General features: G+C 39.4%; 1 protein-coding gene across 3 annotated transcripts; it reads right to left on the bottom strand.

Moving 5' to 3' along the window:
• Positions 1–4,499: 4,499 nt before the first annotated feature.
• On the bottom strand, positions 4,500–22,354 carry NP15.6 (NADH dehydrogenase [ubiquinone] 1 beta subcomplex subunit NP15.6). Of its 3 annotated transcripts, XR_011899194.1 has the most exons (3): positions 21,576–22,354; positions 11,448–11,542; positions 4,500–4,787 (listed from the first exon to the last, which is right to left on the bottom strand). XR_011899194.1 is itself a non-coding variant. In XM_019048780.2 (2 exons), the coding sequence occupies exon 1, from the start codon at positions 22,104–22,106 to the stop codon at positions 21,600–21,602; it is 507 nt and encodes a 168-aa protein (XP_018904325.1). In that variant the 5' UTR covers positions 22,107–22,351; the 3' UTR covers positions 4,500–4,787; positions 21,576–21,599. The 3 variants fall into 3 exon arrangements, 2 of the variants coding, with proteins under 2 accessions (XP_018904325.1, XP_072152460.1); XM_019048780.2 differs by lacking the exon at positions 11,448–11,542 and having other exon boundaries at positions 21,576–22,351; XM_072296359.1 differs by lacking the exons at positions 4,500–4,787; positions 11,448–11,542 and adding an exon at positions 18,769–19,039.
• Positions 22,355–27,412: the final 5,058 nt, after the last annotated feature.

Genomic DNA, 27,412 nt, shown 5'->3' with positions numbered 1-27,412 from the left:
CCTATTTTTTTAGTTCAGAAATCGATTCTACGCAAAAAAACAAACCACACTGTCCAAACCGCATGTCAATCGGACAATTTTTCAGCGATTGGCAGAGGTTGAAATATTTTTCTAATGCTCCTTTCAAAAAATCCCCACGCCGAATGGGATTGCCGTATCAAACCAAACTCTCCGCCAAAAATAATCTTTAACAGTGCCCTCTCGATAAAAAAGTAAAAAAATCTGCTGCACTCGAAAACTGGAGCACGCGGAGCTCTTTTCTTCGACATTAAGATGCGTTATACTGAACATTTCCAAGGGCCCCTAACCGAGAGGAAGTAGTAAGTTTAGGACACGAATCAGTATTCTTTTTTCTGAAGCATAGGAAACCATGTCCATGGAGGAACAGCTAAATACAAAAATAAATGGATTACCTCTTTTCAGGTGGGTTTTAATGGTTTGAACTGGACTTCGATGTTTTTATTTAAGGACGCTATTTTTCCGCGGTTCGTGGCAATTTTCTGGAGTTAGTTTTGAATGATAAATGAAGAATAAATGGAAAGTTTAAACTTCCCCTTTCTTGAAAATAAATGTTCTGATGAGTTACAACTGAATTTAAACGTTCATAAAAACAGCATGTGCGGCTCAAATCATTGACACCCACCTGAAAAAAAGGTAATCTATTTATTTTTCTATTTAGCCGTTTCTCCATGGACATGGTTTCAGGTTTTTTATGCTTCAGAAAAAAGAATGCTGATTCGTGTCCAAAACTTACTACTTCCTCCCGATGAGCGCCCCTCGGAAATGTTCGGTAAAACGCATCTTAATATCGAAGAAAAGAGCTCCGCGTGCTCCAGTTTTCGAGTGCAGCAGATTTTTTTATATTTTTATCGAGAGGGCACTGTTAAAGATTTTTTTTTTGGCGAAGAGTTAGGTTTGATACGGCAATCCCATTCGGCGTGGGGATTTTTTGAAAGGAGCATTAGAAAAATGTTTCAACCTCTGCCAATCGCTGAAAAATTGACCGATTTACATGCGGTTTGAAGAGTGTGGCTTGTTTTTTTGCGTAGAATCGATTTCTGAAATAAAAAAATAGGGGTGCCATTTGAAAATTTCGATTTACGGGAAAATGGAAAAACCCCGGAAATGGGGAAAAATTGGTTTGGGAAAATTTAAAATACGTCAAAAGGGGCCCCCCACGATATTAACGAACACGTCTTTTACCGTTTTTCGAAATTCCAACCCGTTCGCCAGATATTCCAGGTGGCTCCTTTTTCGTGAGACACCCTGTATACTCAGAAGTACAGAGAGCTCGCCGCGTCGAAAATGCTGGTGCTAGACCCTTGGCTGCACATGTGAGCGAACTTTGTCTCTTCATAATTGCTCTTCAAATTTTTGGATTCTTGTCAATGGCGTGCGGTCCAGATAAACAAGGCAAGCACTACTTGCCCAAACATTTCAGAAGAAAGACCACCCAGACGAATCACACCCATTACATGTTTTAAATTTTAGCAAATATTATTGATAAAAGGTGTGTAGTAAGTAAATCGCATTAAAAACAGAAAGAGAGACGGACATATGTACGTATAGAGCCACAAAAGTGGGGAAGCGGTAGAGCGGATGGAGGTGGCGCAGCGCGGCCTGAACACGGGCCAACTCATGCTCTGGAGAATCGCTTGCGATGGGCTTATAGGAGAGCCACTGCTCGGATGCGGCAATCACACGCTGAATTTGGCAGTTGAATGTGGCAGTCAACTGTTAGCGCTCAACGGCTGAAATTTCACTAATTCGAGTTATTTTCATCCAAATGTGTATTAAATCTATTCAAACAGTTCAGACAAATCCGACATTAGCCGATGGTTGCTGAGAATCGTTGCTAAATTTCGCGCGTGACGCGCAAAATTCAGGCATCGGGCCGATGACATTCGAGCCACATTCAGCTCCCACATTTACCGTGTGATTGCGGCAGGAGGCAGAATCATGGCGGGCGGGGAGAGCGGTACGTTCCGAGTCCGAGCGTTTCGCTGCGCGATCACAGCTCGCTTCTCTTGGCCCCTCATTGCAGCGCGCTGCTTTTGCTGGTTTTTCCTCAGATGCGCTATCTTGTTCCCTCTCTGTCTCGGTTGCGATTGCTCCCTCTGGAGCAAGTGCCCTCCATCTCTATGATATGTCGCTCACTTGGATCTAATTGGTGATGTATGAGACAATTCTTAATCATGTTTTAAACGCACAAAGGATGTTTTGTAACTTGACTAACTCAAAAATTTCTAAACGCAGTAGAGTAAAGACTAGAAATACTTCAAATAAGTGGCAAAATCGGGAGTTAAGAGCGTATAGCGATCCTCCAATGCTCGATAACATTCGGAATAAGTTGAGTGAACGTAATTATAAGTAAGAGAGAAAGAAAAAAAACCACACTTTTTCAAGACGTTCCATCAGATTTCATCAAAAAACAGAGTAAATAGAGGGTCGCGAGGATCTAAATTTGAACAATTTTCTAGGGTGGCTCCCTAAGGAGGAAAAAGAGGCTACGTTAACCCCCTCCCCTCCCCATGGCGAACGCTAGAGCTTGCCTTGTCACTAAACCCACCGCACGCCACTGCTATGAGCCCACTTCTGTTTCCTTCTTATACTTTCATTACATATGAATTTCTCTGATGTTATTGTTTTATTCTCTCTGAGTGCATACGCAACTGGCCTTTTTTTTAGCCGAGGCGTTAATGGAATTCATATTTTCATGATCAAATTTGTTTAACAAGTCTCGGCGAAACTTTCATGACCGAAGTAGTAGGAGCCTGATAGACTGTCAATGCCTTCTAATTTATCTTTCTTTTCATTTTTATCTATTTATTCATTTATATTTTTTTACATTTTCTTACGTTTCCGATTTTTATTGTTGCATCTTCCTCTTTTAGCTTATTATCAATGTTGGTTTTATTTTTCCCCTAAAAAATACGATATGAGGTATGTTTTACGTTTTCGTACGAACGAAATCTAAGACTCGGGATGGCCGGCGTGGAGTACATTAATACATTAAAATCTATATATTTCGGCCTCTTAAACATGTTACGCTGTTTTACTGCACTGATTCTTTAATCAATCAATGCGAAACGCATCCTTTTGACTTCAAATTTTCTCTTCTATTTTATCGGAAAGAAAAATTATTTCGTTCTAAAAAGTAAAATATACCTCATACCGTATTTTTTTTAGGGGAAAAATAAAACAAATATTGATTAGAAGCTGAAAGAGAAAGACGCAACGATAAAAATCGGAAACAGAAGAAAATGTAAAATAAAATGAAAATGAATAAATTAAAAAAATGAAAGTAAAGAAAAAATTAGACAGCATTGGTAGTCTATTAGGCTCTTACTTCGGTGATGAAAGTTTCACGGAGATTTGTTCAACAAATTCTAACATGAAAATATGAGGAGGTTGGCGGAGAGTTTTACCCAATATAAAATTGATCGCCTTTTCAGCAAATTTACTTATGAGCAGACAGATTTAAACGAGTAAAAATGTTCAAATGAGATTATAGTGATCACTCGGCTATCGCAGCTGAGCGAGACACATTTTATGCAAAAAAATAGAATGTAAGGATCCAATATCCAGCAAATTAGATGCTGAGAGCTACATTATGCTACGACGGATAATTTCTGGTAATAAAGAAACTAAAACTGCATCTGCGGGCCGATTATTGACATTTTGTGTTTGTCAGGCGGACATAGATGACATAGGTTAAAAGGTTGAGCGTAATTGGTCGGCTATGTCTTATCGCTGCTTTGTCGTGCCTATGTCGGGTTGAACTCAGGACAAGCTATCGGCACCTCTTAAGTTTCTGACAGTGTGTCGTCCATTCCACCTGACAAAGGCATGACAAAGCAGCGATAAGACGTAGCTGACCAATCACGCCTCGCCATTTAACCCATGTCATCTATGTCCTCCTGACAAACACTAAATTTCAATAATCGGCCTGCAGACGAGAGTTTTACTATGGAAATAGGACTTATATGTATACCAGATAAGATTGTAAACATAACCTCACTATCGTGACATGCTTTGATCTGGCTTTGATACATCGGAGATAATTATATGTCCTGATGCGATTTGTAAGTTTCTAGTGATGTTCTTATCAACTAGAGAGTATAAAGAGCTTATTATCTCAAGGACGTTTGATGAATACGGCCTCCAACTGTCTGAGAAATCCATTTGTAAATTTGCCTCTATTCGTCACGGGGGAATTCATGAACTTGTAAAATAAACGAACGTCGAGTACAAGTAGTGACGTCACACAACGGCTATACTTTCCCGCCATTCTTGGTTTTAAATTTTCCCGCCAAAAGTTTTTGAACTTTAAGGGGCTCTTTGGAGGGTGTTTAAGGGGTCAAAAAATTCCGTGAGAAGTTCATTATGCTCAGAATGATGCACACTACTAGAAAATGAATTTTTAAAAAATAGGTGCAACATACCCATTGTTGCAAACAAATTCAGTTGTTATAACCGAAACCAATCAAACTCAAAAGTCTCAACCATCCCAACTCTCCTGTTTAATTAATTACTGCTTCTTTTACAATGAGAAGTTTTCTATTTTTTATTAGCCTTCTACTTAATAACAAGAAAAAATAACAAAATTTAAAATACACTAAGGTTCTGATATCTATTCCATCAAGCGCAAACATCAATTCAGCTCATCGTACAATTGTAGAGAGTAGTGGAGAAAACGAGAAGAATGCTTCCTTCAGGTTGAGTGGACTATTTTAACTTCATACCAGTTTCGTAGATGCCAGAGTTTAAATGAATTATTCCAGTTTCTGAAAAGAACCAAAACATCTATGATCAGTTGGATGAAAAAAGTTTTTATAGCAGTTTTACACATCATTGGTTTTAGTTTCGAGGAGATGAAAAATGAGAGTGTAACTCCTCATACTATGTCAAGAGCGTACAAACACCTACGTACTGTCCTAAAAATGAGAAACATTTGGAAAAGGATATTTGTCTTGTTGAGGTCATGGTAAAGTTAATCTTTTTAGAGGAATGAAGTTTGTTTTCAGAGGCTTTACAAAAATGAACAGCAGTAATTGTTCCTTTTTACTAAGACAAAATAAATTTCAATAGTTCATCACTAGATGCCTTTACTGATCCAGTGGCGTGGCGTTGTGGCGTGAATTGCGATACATGGATTGATATGTAATTTAGACCTATAGTAAAGAATCGATTATTAAGGTGTTCGCTGCGAACACCCTGTTTATCGATCCTTTCCCGTAAGTTTAAATAGCAGATCATTCGAAATATCGCAAAGCACGCCACGCCACTGGATTTCACTAATCACGATGAGATCGGTGTTTTAGGAAACTTGGCCCCTGGGAGCAGTTGAGGAACCCTTCAGGAAGAGTTGGACCTGCCTCTTTCTTTACATTTTAGGTTTCCCTGCTCACGTTTGCGGTTAGCGGCATTTGGTGTTAGGGTGGCCGAAGGCTTTCCGCAGCGTTTATGTAGTTTCCGATATTTTTTACTTCGAACTCGTGGGTGGAGGTTAGGGTGCGGCTTATTTGGGGGAAGTCTGAAATGTAATGACGACACATCTTCAATCGGTTCCTTTACATGAAAAAAACATACCAAAAAAATTTCAGCTCAAAATTCGAAAATTTAGAGGTCGCTCAAAGGCCTGAAAGTTTACGATTTTGGCCAAATTTCGTAAAATTTCCTCGATGTTGATGAATCTTCGGGACAATAAACAAGAGAAAAAGTTAGCATTGTTTCCATCCGTCATGGTACATTAAACTCCAATTTGACAAATTTCCACTGTCTATGATCACTCGGGTCACGAAAATGACCTGGGTAGGAACCCGCAAAAGCCGTCTGTCGCGCGCTCTTAGCCGGAATTTGGAGTCACGGGGCACATCGGTTCCAGGGCCCGATCCAGGCGGCATTAATTAGAGTATTACCTTTATTGGTGTGCAACATATGTGCATAGGTGCTTTTCGGGTCGCTGAACACGATTTTAAAGTCGATTTTACCCTATCGTTAACTGTAGTATGGTAAATTTGCGGACGATGGAAAATTCACACTCCATACTGGATTTATAATTTAACTACTTGGCTCTGAAAATTATACTTTTGATAAATTTAATGATTAATCATTAAGAACGATCAATCATTTTATTAATATTAATTTTCCGATGATTATTTTTTTTCGGGGGAGGGAGGAAGGGGGGATGTTGCAACGTTGAATTGCTGCACGAAGTATACCAATTAACACGATCTGGTTTCAAAATCTACTCTTGGTATGTTGCGCATTTCAAGAAGTGCCCGAGGAAAAATAAGATGAAAGGGTGACGGTGACGTCCTAATCATACACCGAAAAAATATGCTGTGGTAAGATCCCAGATGTTACTATAGCAACTTTTTTTTTGGTATACCATTTCGACCATTGAGTATAGAGGGGAAAAGGCATTCAACTTCAGCGCCCGTTGATTTTTTAATTCAAGAACAACGTTAATTCTAAAATGTTGTCATGTATTTTGTAATTTATTTTTAGTAAGTACCCATGAACAATGAACAAGCGCAAAAGTCAGATTTTGCCTAAAATTCAACAAAGATATTTAAATTCAAAATTAATATAAATCAAAAAGTACAATAGCAAAATTTCTAATTAACTTGATATGTATATTAACATCATGAACACACTGAGCGATCAAAACAGGCGACAAACAATGATACTGAAAGAAAAATTATCAATGGCTACGAGAGGAGGTAAATAATCTTGCAGGCAATGATGATCTCATTCTTTATATTCACACAATTACATATTTGGTTCGAACTCTCAGGGGAGCAAATATGGGCTGCAGATTTTTGTCCTAAAATCAAGTGTAGCGTTAGTACTAACTACTAATAGGTCAGCATGCGTGCAAAGTGGCGAATCATATTTATTTTGTGCCATATTCGTGAAATTCCCTGAGGAATATTGGGTATTGTGCTAAGTCTATAGGCTTGTAAGGAATTATGGGCAGGGTAAAAAACGATCATCGCTACGATACTGAGGATTTGAGAAGCCTTTGGATCGATGAAAGATCTATGAAAAATTATTTTTTCATATTCACAGAGAAGCGAGATGTCAAGTGTGCTCCTCAGCGTATCAATTCTGTATTTCTCGAGTACCGATTTTGGATCTCCAGATTTTGAAACCAGATCGTGTTAATAGGTATACTTCGTGAAGCAATTCAACGTTGCAACATCCCTCCCTTCCACCATCCCCCCCCAAAAAATAATCATCAGAAAATTAATATTAGTAAAATCATTGATCGTTCTTAATGATTAATCATTAAATTCATCAAAATTATAATGAGTCAGTTCAGCTCGGGAGGGATTTGCCTGCAAATAGTCGAATCTTACAGTTTTTGGTATGAGAAGAATGATGCGCATGTTGAAATTTCACGAAAAATTGTCTTCGCGGAGATATAACGCTTCCTTTTTAGGGGTCCTCGAAAACGTGTTTGAACTGATCGCCGTGAGTCTTCGAATCCATACGCGTCATAGACGGGAAGATGGCGGCGCCGAAACCGACCTGCTTTCTACCGCCACGCTGCCGATGTTGACATCACGATTTTTCATTTGAGGTTAATTAAGTTCTGTGTGAATGTTTCATATCCTACATACATCTGTATCGCATTCTGATTGAAAAGCTTAGAGAATTAAGAACAATGGATATGAATCTCAAACAAAGTAACTTACATAACCTCCAATTGACCAACAAAAACATACCGCCAACGCGACGCCGCCGTGCATTATTCCACTACGCATTCCGTCGCCATATTGATCGTGACGTGTACATGCGAAACCTACGAGCGCGCAGTTCAAACGCCGTTTCAGGCCTCCCTGATTTTTGCCACTTTCGAATAAACTTTTCTCCCGTTTGCAGTCATCAAAAAAATTTAGGAAAAAAACTGTAAGCTTCGGTCACTTACTACTTTCGAATGACACAATAAAAAAAAAAAAAAAATGACTAAACTGACTCATTTTCAAGCCCTGAGGCAAATAGGTAAATTATAAAACCAGTATAGAGTGTGAATTTTCCATTGTCCGTTTTACCATACTGAAGTCAAAGATAGGGTAAAATTGACTTTAAATTCGTGATCAGCGACCCAAAAAACACCTGCAAACATATACCACCAATAAAGGAAATACTATAATTAATGCCGCCTGAATCGGGCTCTGGAACTGATGTGCGCCGTGACTACCAACTCCCGCTAAGAGCGCACGATAGACGGCTTTTGCGGGTTCCTACCGAGGTCATTTTCGTGACCCGAAGGATCATAGAGAGTGGAAAGTCAAATTGGAGGTTAATGTACCATGATGGATGAAAGAAATGGTAACTTTTTCTCTTGTTTATTGTCCTGAAGATTCATCAACTTCGAGGAAATTTAACGAAATTTGGCCAAAATCGTAAACTTTCAGGCCTCTGAGCGACCTCTAAATTTTCAAATTTTGAGTCGAACTTTTTTTTGGTATATTTTTTCATTTAATGGAACCGATTGAAGATGTGTCGTCATAACAGTTCAGACTTTCCCCGAATGAGCCGCACCCTAGTGGAGGTGCGCAAGATAATTGGAATTTCTCCTTTTAATGTGGTCAAGGGACGAGGGCTTCCCTTGGACGGAAATGCGGATAGCGATAATGAGGATAGGTGTTTTGGGTATATTTTAGAGCAGTCATTATTGGAATATGAATTACATATTTTACTGAAAGAAAACAGAGGACGTGGTCCGACGAGATGTGTTGGCGAACTAGCTAATAAGGGGAAGGGGCTGCTATACGCAGGTGCTTATCAACATTGAAATAGGACTCGCAGTATGAGTCGCCATAAAGCGACGTTGTCAAGATTATGATTAATTACAGGGTTCAACACTCCCCCTTAATCTTGACATTTCTCTAATAAAAACGCTTAGTATAGTATGGGTACTACATTAAAACCTATGTGTCCTTCTTACGGAAGAACTCTACTCCTCATCGTTACAAAAAGAAACTTAATGTTATTACAAGTAAATAAATTTTTAATAGTGTTGTGTAAACATAGAAAAGAAAACATAGAATTATATGAAGATTTCAGAGAGTGTTTGAAATATACACTGAAAAAAAGAAATAATGAAAAGCATGGTAAATAGAATTATTTCAGAAATTATTTCACAACCCTATCTCTGAGTGATATGAATTTTAGTTTCGGGAGGGGTTTGGTGAGCATATCGGCAAGTTGTTCGCTCGATAGACAGTATTGAATTTTGAAAAAACCCTCCGAAAATTTCTCATGCACGTAATGGTAACGGACATCTATGTGCTTGGATCGTCTATTGAATTGACCCTTTTTTACAACTCTTATAGTCCCTTGGTTATCTTCTTTCAAAATGCATCGAACTAGTTTGTCCGTCAATTCTTCTATGAAGGATTTTAAAAACAATAGATTTTTCAAAGTATCCGCCAACGCAATATACTCACTCTCTGTGGTTGACGTGGCAACTATTGGTTGCCTTCGGGATGCCCAGCTGACTGGGTTGTCGTTCAAAAGTACCATATATCCCGAGGTGCTTCGCCGGGTGATTAAATCGTCAGCGTAGCTGGCGTCGCAGAATGCTGATAAAGTTAACTCAGATTCGGTTGACCGTTCAAACATGACACCATCCCCAGTGGTGCCCCTTAAGTATCTCAGTATTCGTTTTATGATATCGATATCAATTTTCTCAGGCTTCTCCATGTGACGACTTGCGTAGCTGACAGCAAAAGAAATGTCAGGACGCGCCTTGTTACTGAGATAAAGCAAACTTCCAACGGCTTGCCTGTATGGGAAATCGTCGGCGGAGTTTCCGGTTCTCTCTATCATCTGACCGGGCTCCATCGGCGTTGAAACAGGTTTACAGTCACTCATGTTAAAGGAATTTATGATTGAGTTCGCATACGCTTCCTGTGACAATTTTAATGTATCGCCCTTGACCTCGATTTTTATGTTTAAGTAACACGTAGGGTTCTCCTCCAATGTGAGCTTAAATTCTCTCTGCATGGCTTTTACTAAATGATTTTTCTCATCAACATTTTTATTCACAACCAGACCATCGTCAACATGAATGGCGAGCCAAAGTGTGCCCTTAGTATTTCTGAAAACGCACCTATCAGATTTCAGCTGTTTTAATCCACATTTCGCAAGAAAGTCAGTCAATCTTTTAAACCATTGTAAAGGCGACTGTTTGAGCCCATAAAGTGCTTTCAGAAGTTTGAAAATTTTATTCTTATACTTAGTATAACCTTCGGGTATTTTCATGAAAACATTCTCCTCTAAATTTCCATACAAGAAAGCACATTTTACATCAAATTTCAGTATTTTATAATTGTATTGGAGAGCTAAAGCAAACATAATTTTTATTGAACTTTCGTTCGTTACGGGACTAAAAATTTCTTCATAGTCGAAGTCGTCTTCTTTTTGCTCATTTCCCCGAACGCATAAATGAGCTTTGTATTGACCATTATCTTTAATTCTAAATACCCATCTATTAGACAGTACTTTTGCCCCTTTTGCTTTTTTTTCGTCCACTAATTTGTAGACTCCGTTTTCTGCTAACGAATTTATTTCGTCTTCGATAGCAGTTTTCCATTTGTGACCATCTGGTCCAGTTACTGCGTCGGAAAATGTCAAAAGGATACAACTACTCGGTACTGGATCTCCATAGAATTGAGATTGTTTTGTAACACGTCCAGCACGTGTTGAGACTTCGTTTTGTTCTTTTTGAAGATTTTCTTCCTCTGTCTCATTTTGAATGTTTTGAAGAGGCTCTCCCTCCGTCTCGTTTGCATTATTTTGATGAATCTCTTCCTCTGTCTCATCTTGATGCATTTCAACCTCATTTGCACTAAAATTTTCTTCTGATTTTTCTGATTCACTCTCCTCTCTTTTAAACAGATCCTCAAATGGATCACACACATTTTCTGCATCCAAAAGTTTATTGTTACTTGGTTTTATATATGCAACGTCTCTTGATACTATTATTTTTTCGTCTTTTTCGTCCCAAAGTCTATATGCATTACTTGCGTAACCAACTAGAGTATACTTTTGACACCTTTCGTCGAGCTTTTTCAAATGTTTTAAATTCTTGGCGTAAGCCATAGAACCAAATATTTGCAGATATTAAGATTTGGAGTTTTATCATACCATTTTTCATATGGTGTACAATTTAACCAAGACTTAGGGCTACGGTTTAGAAGGTGTGTTGCAGTGTAAACTGCCTCACCCCATAATTTCTTATCGACATTCCCTTCAAAAATGAGTGCTCTAGCACGTTCCGGGAGCACTCTGTTTGTTCTCTCTGCTGTCGAGTTTAATTGGGGAGTTGCCGGGGGGCTATAGTCCAAAACTATTCCCTTTTCTCGGCACCAGTCTTTTAAATCTGCACTCATATATTCTCCACCACGGTCACATCTTATTTTACTTACTTTTAGATTAAATTTTGTCTCAGCTTGTGTTACGTAGTCTCTTAAGTTCTCAAAAAGTTCACTCTTGTATGTCAGCAGAGAGACCATCAGAAATCCTGAAAATTCATCAGTAAAAGTTGCAATATAACGTTTATTGTCCCATGTATCAGGCTCAATAGGGCCACACAAGTCTGTATGTATTATTTCTAATTTCCGTTTTGCTCTTTCTCTTTCTTTTCCGAATCGGGTTCGAGTTAGTTTTGCTCGCAAACTAACATCACAATTATCTTCTTTGTCACACATGCTCAGAATGTCCTTTTCAGTTAAATTAATGCCTTCGGCCATTTTTACCAGTTATAACATGTTATTTTTACCCAAATGCCCCATTTTTGCGTGCCAATCTAATGCAGGGCTAGTGAGGAAAGCGGTACCTTTCATATCCTCGTCTTTAATTGCACTTGGTTCACAAACCTCTGTATTTGCAATAAAGAGACCTGATTCATCCTGAGTACCTTTAAATACAAACTTACCATCTTTTTTAATTGTTACTTCATTTTTATCAAAGAATACCTGACCATCCTGCTGGGTTATTACACTTATGGAAATTAGATTTCTAGACGCTTCAGGGATATAATACACATCAAGTAAAATAAATCGATCAAAATGAATCACTCCTATTCCTCTGGCGATCAAAAATTCGCCCTCTTTGGCAACACCAATTTTGTGATCACACTTAACGAATTCAGTGAAATATTCCCTAGAACGACAGATATGTGACGTAGCACCGGAGTCAATGACCCATGTTTTGACGTCACCGCCGTGCAAATTGTTTGCCATAAGCACAGGTTTACCATTCTTATTTCTCTTATTTTTCTCATCACTTTCATTCTTATCTCTAAAAAAACATTGTGCCTCTAGATGATTAGTCTTCTTACAAATTCCACAAGGAGGATGAGACCCTTTATTTTTGTTATCAGTTTTATCACGCGCACTGCCATTTTTATTTCTACAAAATTTGGCAACATGATTCGGTTTGTTACATAGATTACAGACAATTTTATCCCTACATTCTTTCAAACGGTGCCCTACTCTATTACAATTGTAACATTTCAGCACTTGTGCTCTGAAAGCTAAGCCTTCAGGTTCAGCCTTTTGGCTTTTGTGCCAATTTTCCTCAGCCACGAGTCGTGATTTTAAAGTTACCAAAGTTTTACTCTCAGTAGCTGTGGCTTCCCAAGCTGCAGAAAAATAGCTGTAATGACTAGGTAGGGTTGTTATAATTTTAGTTATTAACATTTGCTCAGACACGTTTCCCTTAATAGCATTCAATCTAGTGTAGAGATTCTCCAGAGTACTCACATGGCTCATGATGGAAGTACCTTTCTGATATTTAGCGTTGAAAAATTCCTCCAGAAGTTGGCATCTTTGTTCGGTGTCATCTCGTTCGTAAAGTTTCAAAAGTACATCCCACATTGCTTTTGCGCTGTCCCAGTTCATGAGATGAATCATCACACTTCTCTCCACCGTTTGGACGATCACTTTTTGTGCAAGAGCGTCTCCTTTCTGCCATTCCTTGAGTTGTTTTTGGTCCTTCTTTCCATCTTCTCCATCCGCTGCAGGTTTCACACTTTGTCCCGTCATTATCTCGTACGCATTTCCAGCTTTCAAAACAATTGTAACTTGGAATTTCCAAAACTGAAAATTACTGGTATCTTTCAGTTTTTCAATGTCTCTAAGTTCATCGCGCTTGATGTTATCCATTTTTAATTTTTACTTTAGTCTTTCAGATTTCACAAAGTTCAGAATGATTTTAATTTTTCTTATCTTTCAAAAGTTCAAAGAGTTCCGAATTTTATAAAATTCAAAGTTATTTTAATTTTTCTGAACTTCTAGTTTCACAAAGTTCAGAATTAAGTACTGTCACTTTAGTTCTTCACAAAAAATTTTAATTTTTTTAATTTTAATTTTATTTTTCACACATTGGGTTTTAATTTTTAATTTTTAGGTATTTCATTCCTTCACAAAATTGGTTTTAAATTTTTTAATTTTAGACACAAAGAACGGGGTTTTAGTTTATATTATTCGGTGCACAACATGATGAAAGTAGTTTTCAGTTTCTGCCCTTTTCTGAGCATCGAGTCACATTATTCCACAGGAACCACAAAACACATTAATCCACAGGACGACAATACCGCGTAATCCTGGGCCCATAACCTAATGAGGATAGGTGTTTTGGGTATATTTTAGAGCAGTCATTATTGGAATATGAATTACATATTTTATTGAAAGAAAACAGAGGACGTGGTCCGACGAGATGTGTTGGCGAACTAGCTAATAAGGGGAAGGGGCTGCTATACGCAGGTGCTTATCAACATTGAAATAGGACTCGCAGTATGAGTCGCCATAAAGCGACGTTGTCAAGATTATGATTAATTCCAGGGTTCAACAAGCTTAGATTGAGCTGAGCGGCCTCTCTGCGGATTCACCCGAGTCAGGCACGAAACTTCGTATTTCATTATGTCCATTTTAACTTTGAGATGTGTATTTATCTCATTTTCTTGTGGTGAGTTACCTGGAGTCTCGGCCAAAAGTAGTAATATTTAAGGAGTCATAAAATAGGTAAGGAAATGTTGTCGTACCTCATAGAAAGTCTATAACAAAGGTTACTGCTAGCAACTTTGAAAATACTCGTTGATTTCTAGAAAGTAAGGCAATGTTGTGGTGTGCGAGTTGGACGCTGATTATTTACTTTCAAAGATCTCGGCTGTAGATCTGCAAATCCGATCTGAGTATGGCACATCTACATGAAATCAAACTATTTGCGATTCTCTACTGAGATTATTCCATTCCACTCGATGGATGGGCGATAGATGAGCCGAAATTGGAATACAGTGTTCAAAAACTGAGTTGAGAGAAATATATCCGTTCTAGCCAATCAGAAAACTTGATTCACTGGGCGAAGAAGAAGGAGGGAGTAGGAACCATAAGCCTTAAAGAATAAATTGTTTGCATTTGACTCAGCTCTGACCAGCTACCGTGGCGCAGTGGATAGCGGCGTCGATATTCAGTCGTGATCGATCCATGTGATGGCGGGTTCGGATCCCGCCGCTGCCCTGTCGATTGGGTAATGAGAAACATAGCTTTAATCGATTTTACCGCATCCACTGCCTTAGGTCCGGGGTATCCTTATCTATCAGTGAATCTATGTCCAAATCTATTGAGATTACTTCTGAATTGCTCGGAATCGGTGTCTCATACAGGGTGTTTCAGACCACCCGTACCAGGCCTTTTTCTCGGTTGGTTTAGGTCGTACGAAGTCGGAGACCGCGGGGTTGAATAGGGAATTGACCCCAAGGAATCCGAATATCGTGGTCCCGAACCCCCCCCCCCTCCGACCCCCCTTTGGAGGTAAATGGGGGGTCACGATGCTAAAAGTCACAGGCAGAAAGTAACCCCCTGAGGAGGGGGGCTTCGCCATCTCCAAAAATTTCTCAAGATTCCTCTTTGGTCGTAAAATTGATATCGATTCTCCAGAAAAAGACGGTCTCCCAAGTAATCGACCCCGAGGAGCTCAGGGAACATGAAATATAGAGTCCTCGGAGTCGATTACATGGGAGACCGTCTTTTTCTGGAGAATCGACGTCAATTTTGCGACCAAAGAGGAATCTTGAGAAATTTTTGGCGGGGGCGAGGCCCCCCTCATCTGGAGGTTACTTTCTGCCGTTCAGGTGGGTCAATTAGAACTCTTAGGAGTCACTCAAGATGTAATTGTGTTCTGCTCCTCAATTTGGATGCAATCAATTTGCGATTCGGAAAGGAGGCCCGATTTTTAAAATAGGGCCCCCCCCCCCACGGTGCCCCTGAACTCACTTTAAATGCGACTTTGTTGTACATCAAAAATTCAAGTTGGAGGTTGTAGTGGGGTACCCCCTGATGGGTTTTTGGGCAATTTCGAAATAGGTTGTCGGAGCTCCTCGAAAAATAATCGCATTTTTGTGGTTTTTTAGGGGTAAAATAGCAAAATTGGCCTCGGGGCGACAAATTAAACCCCCTCTCCCTCATCCTTGCTTTGACCGATCTGAATTTTTAGTATGTTTTTACCTGGTATAAGATGGGACTTTTCTGAAATTTTCATGCCCATACAATTTTTTTTGCTCCCGCGGCAGCGTTGCCAAGTTGCGGACTCCAAAATATCGAATTGAATGATAAAATGAAGGTTTCGGAGTGTGATTTCCATTCAAAATCAAAAATTCAAATTGTAAGTTGTAGTAGAGTACTGCCTGATGGGGTTTTGGCCAATTTCGAAGTAGAGTGTTTGAGATTTTTGAAAAATAATCGAATTTTTGCGGTTTTTTAAGGGTAAAATAGCACACTGAGCACGGGGCGGCAAGTTAAACCTTTTCTCTCTCATCCTTGCCGTGACCGATCTGAACTTTTAGTATGTATCAACCTGGTATAAGATGTGACTTTTCTGAAATTTTCATGCCCATACAAAATTTTTTGCCCCCCGCGGCAGCGTTGCCAAGTTGCGGACTCAAAAATATAATTTGTAATTTTTTTATTCTTCAAATTGTCGAAGGTATTTTCTTTACAGTAAGAAGTCTTCTGGATTCGAACTATCCAATCCGCTGTATGAGAGGAGGTCGAATTCAGGGACTTCATAGCGTTATTTGAATCGTTGTTATCCACCCATTTTATTTGTGTTTTTATTTTTCATGTTTTTGGGAAAAATTCGGGGGCAAAATTTCAGATAAGATGTTCAAAGGATTGACTGCAACAGGGATAAGGTTTGGGGGGTGGGAGAAAGTTCTCAAATTCTACTTTCTGGTGATGGAGTAGATTTAAGAACTTTCTGTCAACCCGAACCGCTTGTTTTCCCCCGACTCATCGCTTTATCCGGCCTCTCTTTTTGAGTTAGCTGCACCCATCAAGTAAGTAATGGCATAATTTTCATGGTACCTAAATGCATAGAGTACAGAAGAACCGTAATAACCAATTCTGAACGAAATAAAAATCCAGCGCTTGAGGTTGCAACGGGATTTGGGTCATTTTGACGAATTTTAAATCGAAAGCTGGCAACACTGCAACTCTAAATTGTTCGAATATGCCTTTTCTTATCGAAAACTCTCAGATTGCACATTTTCGTGAAATTTTGGAGGAAATCACACCTCGAAACCTTCATTTTATCATCAAATTCGATATTTTTGAGTCCGCAACTTGGCAACGCTGCCGCGGGGGGCAAAAAATTTTGTATGGGCATGAAAATTTCAGAAAAGTCACATCTTATACCAGGTTGATACATACTAAAAGTTCAGATCGGTCACGGCAAGGATGAGAGAGAAAAGGTTTAACTTGCCGCCCCGTGCTCAGTGTGCTATTTTACCCTTAAAAAACCGCAAAAATTCGATTATTTTTCAAAAATCTCAAACACTCTACTTCGAAATTGGCCAAAACCCCATCAGGCAGTACTCTACTACAACTTACAATTTGAATTTTTGATTTTGAATGGAAATCACACTCCGAAACCTTCATTTTATCATTCAATTCGATATTTTGGAGTCCGCAACTTGGCAACGCTGCCGCGGGAGCAAAAAAAATTGTATGGGCATGAAAATTTCAGAAAAGTCCCATCTTATACCAGGTAAAAACATACTAAAAATTCAGATCGGTCAAAGCAAGGATGAGGGAGAGGGGGTTTAATTTGTCGCCCCGAGGCCAATTTTGCTATTTTACCCCTAAAAAACCACAAAAATGCGATTATTTTTCGAGGAGCTCCGACAACCTATTTCGAAATTGCCCAAAAACCCATCAGGGGGTACCCCACTACAACCTCCAACTTGAATTTTTGATGTACAACAAAGTCGCATTTAGAGTGAGTTCAGGGGCACCGTGCCCCGTTTACCCCCCGAGGGGAGTTAGAGGAGCTTCGAGAACATGTAATTTGGATTTCTCGAGGTCGATTACCTGGGAAACTGTCTTTTTCTGGAGAATTTACGTCAATTTTGAGACCGAAGAGAAATTATGGAGGGGGGTACTGTCCCCCTCTTTAGGGGATCATTTTTGGGCCTTGGATGGTCCGATTTTGGATTTTTAGGGGTCAATTCCACGTGAAATTTTTCGTGCTTTTAAATTCTGATGTGATCTATCCGCAATTCGGTCGGGAACCGTGACTTGTAGCATCGTGACCCCCCATTAACCCCCCAGGGGTGGTGGGGGGGGGGGGGGGTTTCGAGACCACGAAATTCGGATTCCTTGGGGTCAATTGCCTATTCAACCCCGCGGTCTCCGACTTCGTACGACCTATACCAACCGAGAAAAAGGCCTGGTACGGGCGGTCTGAAACACCCTGTAAATACGCAACTCGTATCTGCTATCAAGGTCGATAGATGAAGAAAGTAAATCATCACCCTGTTTTGCTGCTGGGAAGCATCGAACAGAACTGTGCCTCCCCCCCCCCCCCTTTTTACTTTCTCGCTCCCTTAGGGTAGAGAGGAAGTATTGTCATCCTCCAAGAAAAAAAAAAAGAAAAAAATTGAAATTTCATCATTTCTAGACGTTTTAAGGTCCCAGGAGTCAAAATACCCATACTTGAAAAAATGTATGTCCGTCCGTCCGTCCGACGTCCCCCAAAACTGTCTACAGCGATATCTCAGAATCTATCTGTTCGATTTCATCTAAAATTTGCAGAGAACACCATATCTAAGGTCTCCTTATGCACATCAAACGATTTTGGGGTACGCTAAAATTGGGGGGGGGGGGCTAGGGGCCAAGGTCCATTTTTAGCAAAATCAAACGGAAGGCTCCTTTTGAAGGACTGTACATTTTGAAAAATGCCTTTAATTCTTAAACAGTGGGCATCAAGCACATCACGCGTCATATAGCGAGCAGAGTACTTAGATCACACGGAGAGTTCACTTTGACGGACTGTCGATTTTGAAAAAATGCCTTAAATTCTTTGAAAGTTGGCACAAAAGCACCACCTGGATCATTAATTTAAGTTCCTGAAGGATCTTTGGACTAATTTCATAATTGCAGAGGGGCCGATGGCAAACACTCAATTCTCCGATAAATGAGTCGGAACGCTCCTAGGTATTAGCAGCAAAAGCTTTGAGTCAGGTGAAACCTGGGATTTAAAGTACAATCTCCAAAATTACTCCATAAGTATACACCAAGCAAGATAGGTACTTAAATACTGTGAATCATCGAAGCTAACACTAGAACTGAAGCTTAGATCTTTATTGGAAACTGATATGTTTCTTGTTAATGGACTTAGAATCCCGACAGATTCCATCATTCGTGGTTCCTTTTCACGAGGTACTGAACACAGATATAATAATAATAATACTGCACGAACATGATTGATTTAATGATTTATGATTACACAAAAGCGAATTTGTTTACATATCACGGTGTTCCAATTTATTCATGTTGTTGTAGTTTAAAACACGAGGATACGAGCAGCTAAGGAGGTGGCGCTCTCTGTTGTTGTCGTTTTGACTTACGGGGATGGGCGCTAAGGAGGTGGCGCTCTCGGCGGGCGGGTGGTGAACCATTTCCAGCGGGGAAGTGCGACCGCCAACTTTGAAATTTGGGATCGATTGCCCGAGTGTAACCTGTTTTATTTTAAGACTATTTTAACATCGAATAGTAATGCTACCAACTGAAGTAGGTTTTTGATAGCTTTTTACCGTGCTTAAGAACAGATTATAAGATATGATCTATCTAAATTATGATATCAATGAATCCAATAGATCCCAATGAATCGTAGAATAGCTAAGATTTTTAAGGATCGCTGTCTTTACTAGAAAGTATCATAAATCAATTATTTAATTGAAGATTCAGGCTGACCACCCAGAGTAGATTGCTGAACCAACAAAAAAAATTTACTTGAAGCTGCCTCATGATATCGACAAGTTGATTCTAAATATATGAATTCAACACATATCGTGAAGAGATTTATGATAAAGTTTAGTGGTTTCATTAAAAATTTCAAAACTATTATCGTTCGATCAAAATTCCAATCGAACTTAATGATTATGTGAAGTTGGTAGTATTTTTCTGAATAACCCAGTAAAAGCGTCCATGCCGGCGCGGAGCGCTGGCAAAAGCGAGAAAGTCTTGTGCGATCCCCGCACCATGATGGGGGGCGAAGCCCCCCCCATATGCTGGGGCTCGCGCCGCGCATAAATTGGCCGGAGGTCAATTTTTTTTCTATAACATGTCGGGGGTTTCGTATCTTATCTTTTCAAAGAGAAAAACTGAGGCGTCCGAATCTAGGAAAGGCAGGCGTATGATCGAGGGACCAATAAGGATGGAAATAGGGACAAATAACTGGTTTTCTAATGACCTTAAACTCATTCAACCTTCTATACTATAAGCTCCGAGACCTGCTAAATTAGCATACCTGGTGACACTTAGTTCCAGTATTCTACTGGACCGGTTTTTATGATTTTTGCTGCTATCGACAGGCAATGGACCAGTAGACAAGGTACGAATTTTAGCACTCTGATACATGTTTTGTAACTAAAATTTCACGTAGAATACGCTGCGCACGGCAAGAATTACCGAAATTAACTCCTTACGAAAATATTTAATGATTTTTGATGCGTGAATTCAAACTAACCACTCATGAAAACTCAATGGTCTGCGTGATTCACATCGCGCGCTAAAAGTTATCATGACTGTCTCTGCGATATAAAAATCTGGCAACCTCAATCTTGACGCTTTGGCTCAGCTATAGCAAATTGCTAATAGTTTGAAAAACACATGGTGGGAAATGAACATTGCTCGATTGAGAAGCTTGCTGAAACCATTGGAGTGCGCGATTGGACTCACGTAGAGCTTTGAGTTTCTTGTGAGCAGACAGTTCAGATTTCTCGTAACCAATGCGAAATAAAAACGTTAATATCATAGTTAGGAGTTGGGTTCAGTAATTTCCATTGTGCAAATCGTGTTTTAAATAAAATTCTGGTTAGGAAACATGTATCAGATTGGTTAAATTCGTACCTTGTCTAGTGGTCCATTGTCTCTAAATGAGTTCGCTTTATTCAGATTTTGAAAATATGACCCAGCATTTTATAAATTACGTCATCAAGTTTTGAATTCTCCCATTTAAACGATGTAATTTTTTAATGTTTGTCATAGTTTGTTTGAGTGTTTTACTAGGCCGATTTCCATGATTTTTGCGGTTATCGACATGCGATGGTCCGCAAATGAGCCTGCTCCAATCAGATTTTGGAAATAGGCTACCCAGGCAAACCGAGACCCCTTTCAAATTTAAAAGGGAGTGGAAAAGGTTGTGAGGTTCCCACTTATTTATGCTCATGTAACTCGTAACTATTGACTATTTAAGTTTCAATATGTTTTTCTATAAATGTTCGACTGTAACTTAGAATAATTTGTAAGTTAAAATATTTATTTCATATAATGACAACTTTTATCTCGACTCCTCCCGTTTTGAAGATATAACCATGTTAAATTTCTTTTTGTGCGTCAAAACAGCAGAAATTGGAGTCATGGCAACTAATGTTCAATTATAAGACTTTCAATGTTAGATTCAGTGGTGATGTAGGTGTTTATACAGATTCCATCATGAAATGTACTTTTTTTTTGAACAGCGCACCAGTCTGTGTACTTCTCTACGTCACAGCCAATCTTCAAGATGGCTACCTTGCCACCACCTTCTGTAGTTTCTCTATGATTACCACCATCACCATCGAATGGACAGTTCAAGCTTGTAATAGGCACTTTTAAGCAAGAGAATTCAGTTGAGTTCTTGGGTTACCACCAACATCCATTCCAAGAGGACAAAATTCCCTCTAGACAACGGCGCACCAGGAACATTTGATTACTATGTTGGCAGCAAAAATGACAGCACCCAAAATTCCTGACCCACCTCCCGGGGTGAGCTGAAAAGTGAATGGTAGTAAACGTTGTGCAAAATGTAATGATCAGCTGAGTCCTGTTTTTGACTTCAGCGGAGCATTTTCTCTAAAAAATTGTACCTCTGCTGATCTAGTTGAAAAAGTTGACCGAATCTACTCAAAGAAATTCGCCTGATGTCCTTTGAAAAAGAGAGACAGGTGCATAATTGTGTTATGTACTACGAAGTCAATGAAATATTCTAAGCAGATACTTAAGATGACATACCTGAACAAGATAAGAGTATTAAACTTAGATGATTATTTCAACGCCTTCTAGCTCCTCATCTGATGGTAAAGGTATTGTGGCAGGATCCACGTAGTTTGGATCAACATAGGGTAGACCTGCCTTTTCTCTTTCTCGGATCTGTATGTAAGCTTCTCGTTGTGTCCAGTCCAACTCCTGATAATCCGGATAGTAAACCCAACACATAATAATTCCGACGAGGACTACAGAATATGAACAAAACATAGCATGATGATATTCGTTGAGGTCCTCAATTTCATCTTCATCGCTAAAACCATGTGTAACCCAATCCTTTGTAGGAGTAATAGGTTGCTTCAAGATATGGGATGGTGGTGCTAGAATGGGCTCATCAAGTACGGGCACATCTCCATCTTTATTGCTTGTTGACTTAGAAATGAATCTGTTGGGCGGAATTGGTGCAAATTTTGGAATCGCCAAGCTCCTGCTTCTACACTGGGAGAGCTTAGAGAAAAGAGGTCTTGAACTCCTTACAAATCCAGCTAGAGATGCCATGTTGATTAGGTACTTAAAGATGTGGATCTCACTTGGGTGTGATTATTTGGATTTCTTGATTATCTTCCACGGACAACAAAATATCTCGATGTTACTGCAATATAATTGAACACAAAAAAGCCAAAGTAGAGCTTGACATAGCTTGATTAGAACTAAATAACGTTCAAATAACGTAGGTCTCTTGATTCTTTGAGAGGATCTTGACGATAGAGTACCTGTATACATAGGGAGAGTAGCGACAGATCGGTTGATCATGATGGAGGGCTTAGGGCCCAAAAGTGCAGCCACCCTTCTGAGCAACTTCTAACACACAAAATTTCACTGCCAGCCTACAGATTTCAATTCTAACCAAGATGGCTAAGAATGTATATAAATGAGCGTTCTTTCGCAAAAATAAGTAAATTTATGCAAAAAGTAAACCAAATACATGCTTTCTAAACGACGGTTCGTAACGATTGTATTTGTAAATCGCTCTGGACATTCGAAATTCATAGGTTGGCTGCCCTTTTGGGCCCTAACTTTATTCGCGGAGGCATCGGTGCGGTGAAGGCCTGATGGACTTTCGGAGTTTCAGATCTGTCGCTACTCTCCCTCACAGATTAGTCCAGATCGCTAACATCGGCGGAAGAGCGTGAGTAGAGTCCCTTTATACTGAGAGTCAAGACAATTCGGCTCATGGATGTCACAAACGGTAATAAAGATTACAGAAATTGAACGTTTTTCGTAATCTTTGATCGGCCCATTCTCAAATGCCTTTCTCCGTTCCTCCTCTCATTCCGTTTGTTCCTTGCCGAACCCGTAATTCCCTGGTCCATTCCAGATTATAATCTTTGCAATTGGTGAAAATGTAATCTTCATTCCCGTTTGTGACACTGTGGAGGCCTAAAATACGGGAACCAATCAGAAATGGATTCAAATTGTCTTGACTCTCAGTATAAAGGGACTCTAAGCGTGAGTAGTTTTGTGAAAGCCATTTGGCGGGAAAATCCATGGGCATTTAAAACTAGGAACCAAAACTGAAATTTTGGGTATTTTCAGCAGATTTTCGGCGGGAGAATACCCATTTTTCAGATTTTTGTCAGATGAAACGTTCCGAAGAATTCAAGAATTAGTTTCTCAGTAGAATTTATGTGGTTTAGTATTTCCAGATTAAAAGATGCAGCACTTTCCCCCTTAATTTGGAATGTCCATCTCTCATCTATTCTGGATGAATCGATCTTCACCGCCAGATTATTATATATCATATTTTTGAAGTTTAAAGCCTTAGAAACCGAAAATTAAAGAAAAATCCTAGCAAAATGAGACTTTTGGTTCCTAGTTTTGAATTCCCGCCAGGCCCCCATGAGAGCAGTTAATTTGCTACCAACTGTTGTAAGAGTATTGAATCAGAATACTTAGCATAACAGTACTTGATAAAATCTTATTTGATCAAAAACCATTATTACATATTACTATTTATACTTTATTAAAGCTTTATAATCAGATTCAAGAGGAAATTTCTCTCGCCCCGGTCAAGTTCTTTCACTACTGGTAGGGCCATCAATTTTCTAAAGTTGCCTAACCTGTAGCAAAATTACTCACGCTTTCGAAGCATTGCAGAGACAAATAGAGACCGAGCACGTTGGGTTTTCAGTGAGGCACATCTAATTCTCGGGGATCCAACGGAACAACAGTCATGTATTTTCTGATTTCGCCTAAAGTTGACTGATGCTACTCGGCTGTTGGCATTATGGTGGCTTGTTTACATTCTTCCTAATCAATTGCAAAGCGGAAAATTTTCCAATTTTTCATTTGAAACTCTTCCAAATTGTTATAAAATGACCTATTAGAAGGTAAAAAATTAATTCGCCCCTTTTAATCAACATTTGTGATACTTTCGGTGGTTTCACTTTATGTAGTGAGAAGCAGATTCCTCGAGACTCTGAGCCTGGTCCGCAGATTGTTCAACTTCATAATGGATAATTTTAGTTATCGAACTTTCTTTTGACTTTAAATGGTGTATAATTTTTTCTAGACTGTATCAATACCTTGTGATCAAATTCTCAATCTATTAACCTCCATATCATGTCGCAGGATAGAGATATTTTAGCTATTTGAGATCTGTCAAGAACCTGATCACAGCAGCACTGCCAGTCTTACAGATACACTGTATTGAAATTTGACGAAAAAAAATTTACTGTCTATGTCATAAGCTGCTCACTATGATAAGTATTAATCGTGGATCAAATGCTTGATGTCTCCAACATTCTATCTCTAAGCCTGATGTAGTGCGTTGAAAGCGGAGTGTTATGGCTGCGAAGCGTCGATATTTGTTGTTAAGGAGGCGTGTAAATGAAACGTTTGGATAAGCTCGCAAGCTGTACGAATTCTTTTGTGTGTGGAAAATAACTGAATGTCCAGAATTCTAAACATCTGACTGTATCTCAAGTACCTAAAAGAAATGTTGGTCAGGTCAGAGTTTGTGAATCCTTGGCAGCAGTTAATGCAATTCTTCTACTTATTTAAGGCCTTCGCTCATCAAAGTTAGGTAAGTAAGAGACCGCTCAGATCCATCATATTATGCTTGTCAGTATTAGCCCATAACTCCATAGTGTAAAAATCCTTGGAGGGTGAAGTGCCCATCATCTGATGGAGTTCCTGAGATTTGTTTAAGAACTTTTCTTCCTGATTATTCTCTCAATTTTACCAGAATTGTCTCTTCCACCACCATCATAAAGTATTTCAACCTTGCATTAAATGAGAAATGATGTGTACGCTATTAGAATTCCTAAAATTGGGAGTCGTGAAACAAATAAAGTAGCTTCACCGTAAACATTTGCTAGCTCAGTTGGCAGTAAAACTCTCATTAATTCGGTGAAAATAAAAGTAAATGTTTTTTCTTCGCTCATTTCGATGAGGAAACACATTGAATACATATAAATTGTGATACTGGATGCAACTAATACTACTTCCTGTAAAATTGGAAAATGTGTAACTCGAAAAAAGGAAAGAGGATCTCACCAGAGTGCTCTCTTACAACTTATAGATCAAAATTCGTGATATTTCGGCCCTTAAAGGTTCTTTCATCATTCAGAAATAAAGAAACTAAATTTAGTTTGAACAGGCATCTTTCAAGAAAGAAATGTGACAGCTTATTTGCAGTTTTTAGCTTTTTCATAATGCGTCAAATCTACCTCTTGACGAGAACAGGCGAAGATTCAAACCGCGCACTACTTATTGTTGGTTTACATTTCTCACTTACCAAACTTTAATGAGCAAAGTTGTTAAGTACGTAGGAGAATTTCAGTAACTGCTGCCAAGGATTCACAAACTCTGACCTGACCAACATTTCCTTCAGGTACTTGAGATACGGTCAGATGTTTAGAATTCTGGACATTCAGTTATTTTTCACACACAAAAGAAATTGTACTGCTTACAGGCTTATCCAACCGTTTCATTTACACAGCTCCTTAAAGACACATATCGACTCTTCAGTCGAAATGCTCCGCATTCAATGCATTACATCAGGCTTTGGGATAGGATTTTGGAAACAGAATTATTTACAGAGAATTATCTTGAAAAAATTACACACCATTTACAGTCAAAGAACATTTCGATTGCTAAAATAATTATCTATATGGTATATGGAAGTTGAACAATCTGAGGACCAGGCTGTCTCGAGGAATCTGTTTCTCACTGCAAGAAGTGAAACCACCGAAAGTATCACAAATGTTGAGTAGAAGGGGTGAATTAATTATTTACTTGGTAAAAAGTCATTTTATGACAAATTCGGAGAGTTTCAAAGGGAAAATTGGAAAATTTTCCGCTTTGCAAGTGATAAGGAAGAATGTAAACAAATCGCCATATTGCCAAAAGCTCACCAGATGCGACTAGCACCAGTCAACTTTAGGCGAAATCAGAAAAATGATGACCGTTGTTTTGTTGAATCCGCGAGAATTAGATGTGCCTCACTCAAAATACATTGGCGGAATAGGGCGTGCTCGGTCTCTATTTGTCTCTGAAGCATTGGCTAGATTGGACGTTAGCGATCTGGACTAATCTGTGCTCTCCCTATACAGGTACTCTAGTCTTGTTGACGAAATGACGATAGACCTGCAATAGACCAACCATAGAGTACAATAGAGTCGCAAAGTACTGGATCGTCGATGAAGTCACTTTTGGAGGCTGTTTTGTCCAGTTCTCCGGAGACTAGTGTGCGGTGACTCGCGATGTATGGAACGCCGTTAGTGTCAAAACCCTTTTCTTGCGCGCGGAAAGAAAAAACCCGTTTTCGATGAAAATCTCTGAATTTCCGGATTCCGCGCCGGTTTTCGATATATTTGCGCCGTTTGTGTCAAAACTATTTTTGTCGGCGCGCCGCTTCAAATCTGTTCCGCGCGCGGAATTTTCGATATATCGATTCCTACTCGCCGTTTGTGTCAAAACTATTTTTTCCGGCGCGGCGCTCCAAATCTGTTCCACGCGCAGAATTTTCGATATATCGATTCCTGCTCGCCGATCGTGTCAAAACTGTTTTTTCCGGCGCTGCACCAGAAAATAATCCCGCGCGCCACTTTTTCGATGTATCGAAAATTCTGCGCGCGGAACAGATTTGGAGCGCCGCGCCGGAAAAAATAGTTTTGACACAAACGGCGAGCAGGAATCGATATATCGAAAATTCCGCGCGCGGAACAGTTTGAAGTGGCGCGCCGACAAAAATAGATCGTATTCGATACATCAAACGGCTGAGATTGTATCGATATCGATTGGTTCAAAATATAAACATAGCCTCAAAAGTACATTCAGAAATCTGAGAGAACGGGTCTTTTGTAACAGATTTTTTATTCTTTTGCGTACCTAATGCCAATTAAAAGTGAAATTGTTAGGAATTGTCTCATTTTCAGCTTTTCCAACTTAAATCCTTACAGTTTGGTTTGAGGTTATGTGCTATTGTTTTGAACCAAACGATACATCGAACCGTTATCGATTACGGTCTATAGTTTTGACACAAACGGCGAGCAGGAATCGATTTATCGAAAATTCCGCGCGCGGAACAGATTTGAAGCGGCGCGCCGACATGAATAGTTTTGACACAAACGGCGCAAATATATCGAAAACCGGCGCGGAATCCGGAAATTCAGAGATTTTCATCGAAAACGGGTTTTTTCTTTCCGCGCGCCGGAAAAATATTCCGCGCGCCAGAAAAAATTCCGCGCGCGCAAGTAAAGGGTTTTGACACTAACGGCGTTCCATACCGATGGTTGCTGAGAATCGTTGCTGAATTTTGCGCGTCAAAGCGTCCAGCCCACCTCTACAAACTAGGGGCC

The sequence above is a fragment of the Bemisia tabaci genome, chromosome 2 (assembly GCF_918797505.1).
Source record: "Bemisia tabaci chromosome 2, PGI_BMITA_v3".
Lineage (NCBI taxonomy): Eukaryota > Metazoa > Arthropoda > Insecta > Hemiptera > Aleyrodidae > Bemisia > Bemisia tabaci.
Note: the sequence above shows the minus strand (reverse complement) of the source record. Positions and strands in the feature narration are given on the sequence as shown.

Excerpts from the sequence above, each read along its gene's own strand:
- NP15.6 (XM_072296359.1), bottom strand. The coding sequence starts at position 22,106 with ATGGCATCTCTAGCTGGATTTGTAAGGAGTTCAAGACCTCTTTTCTCT.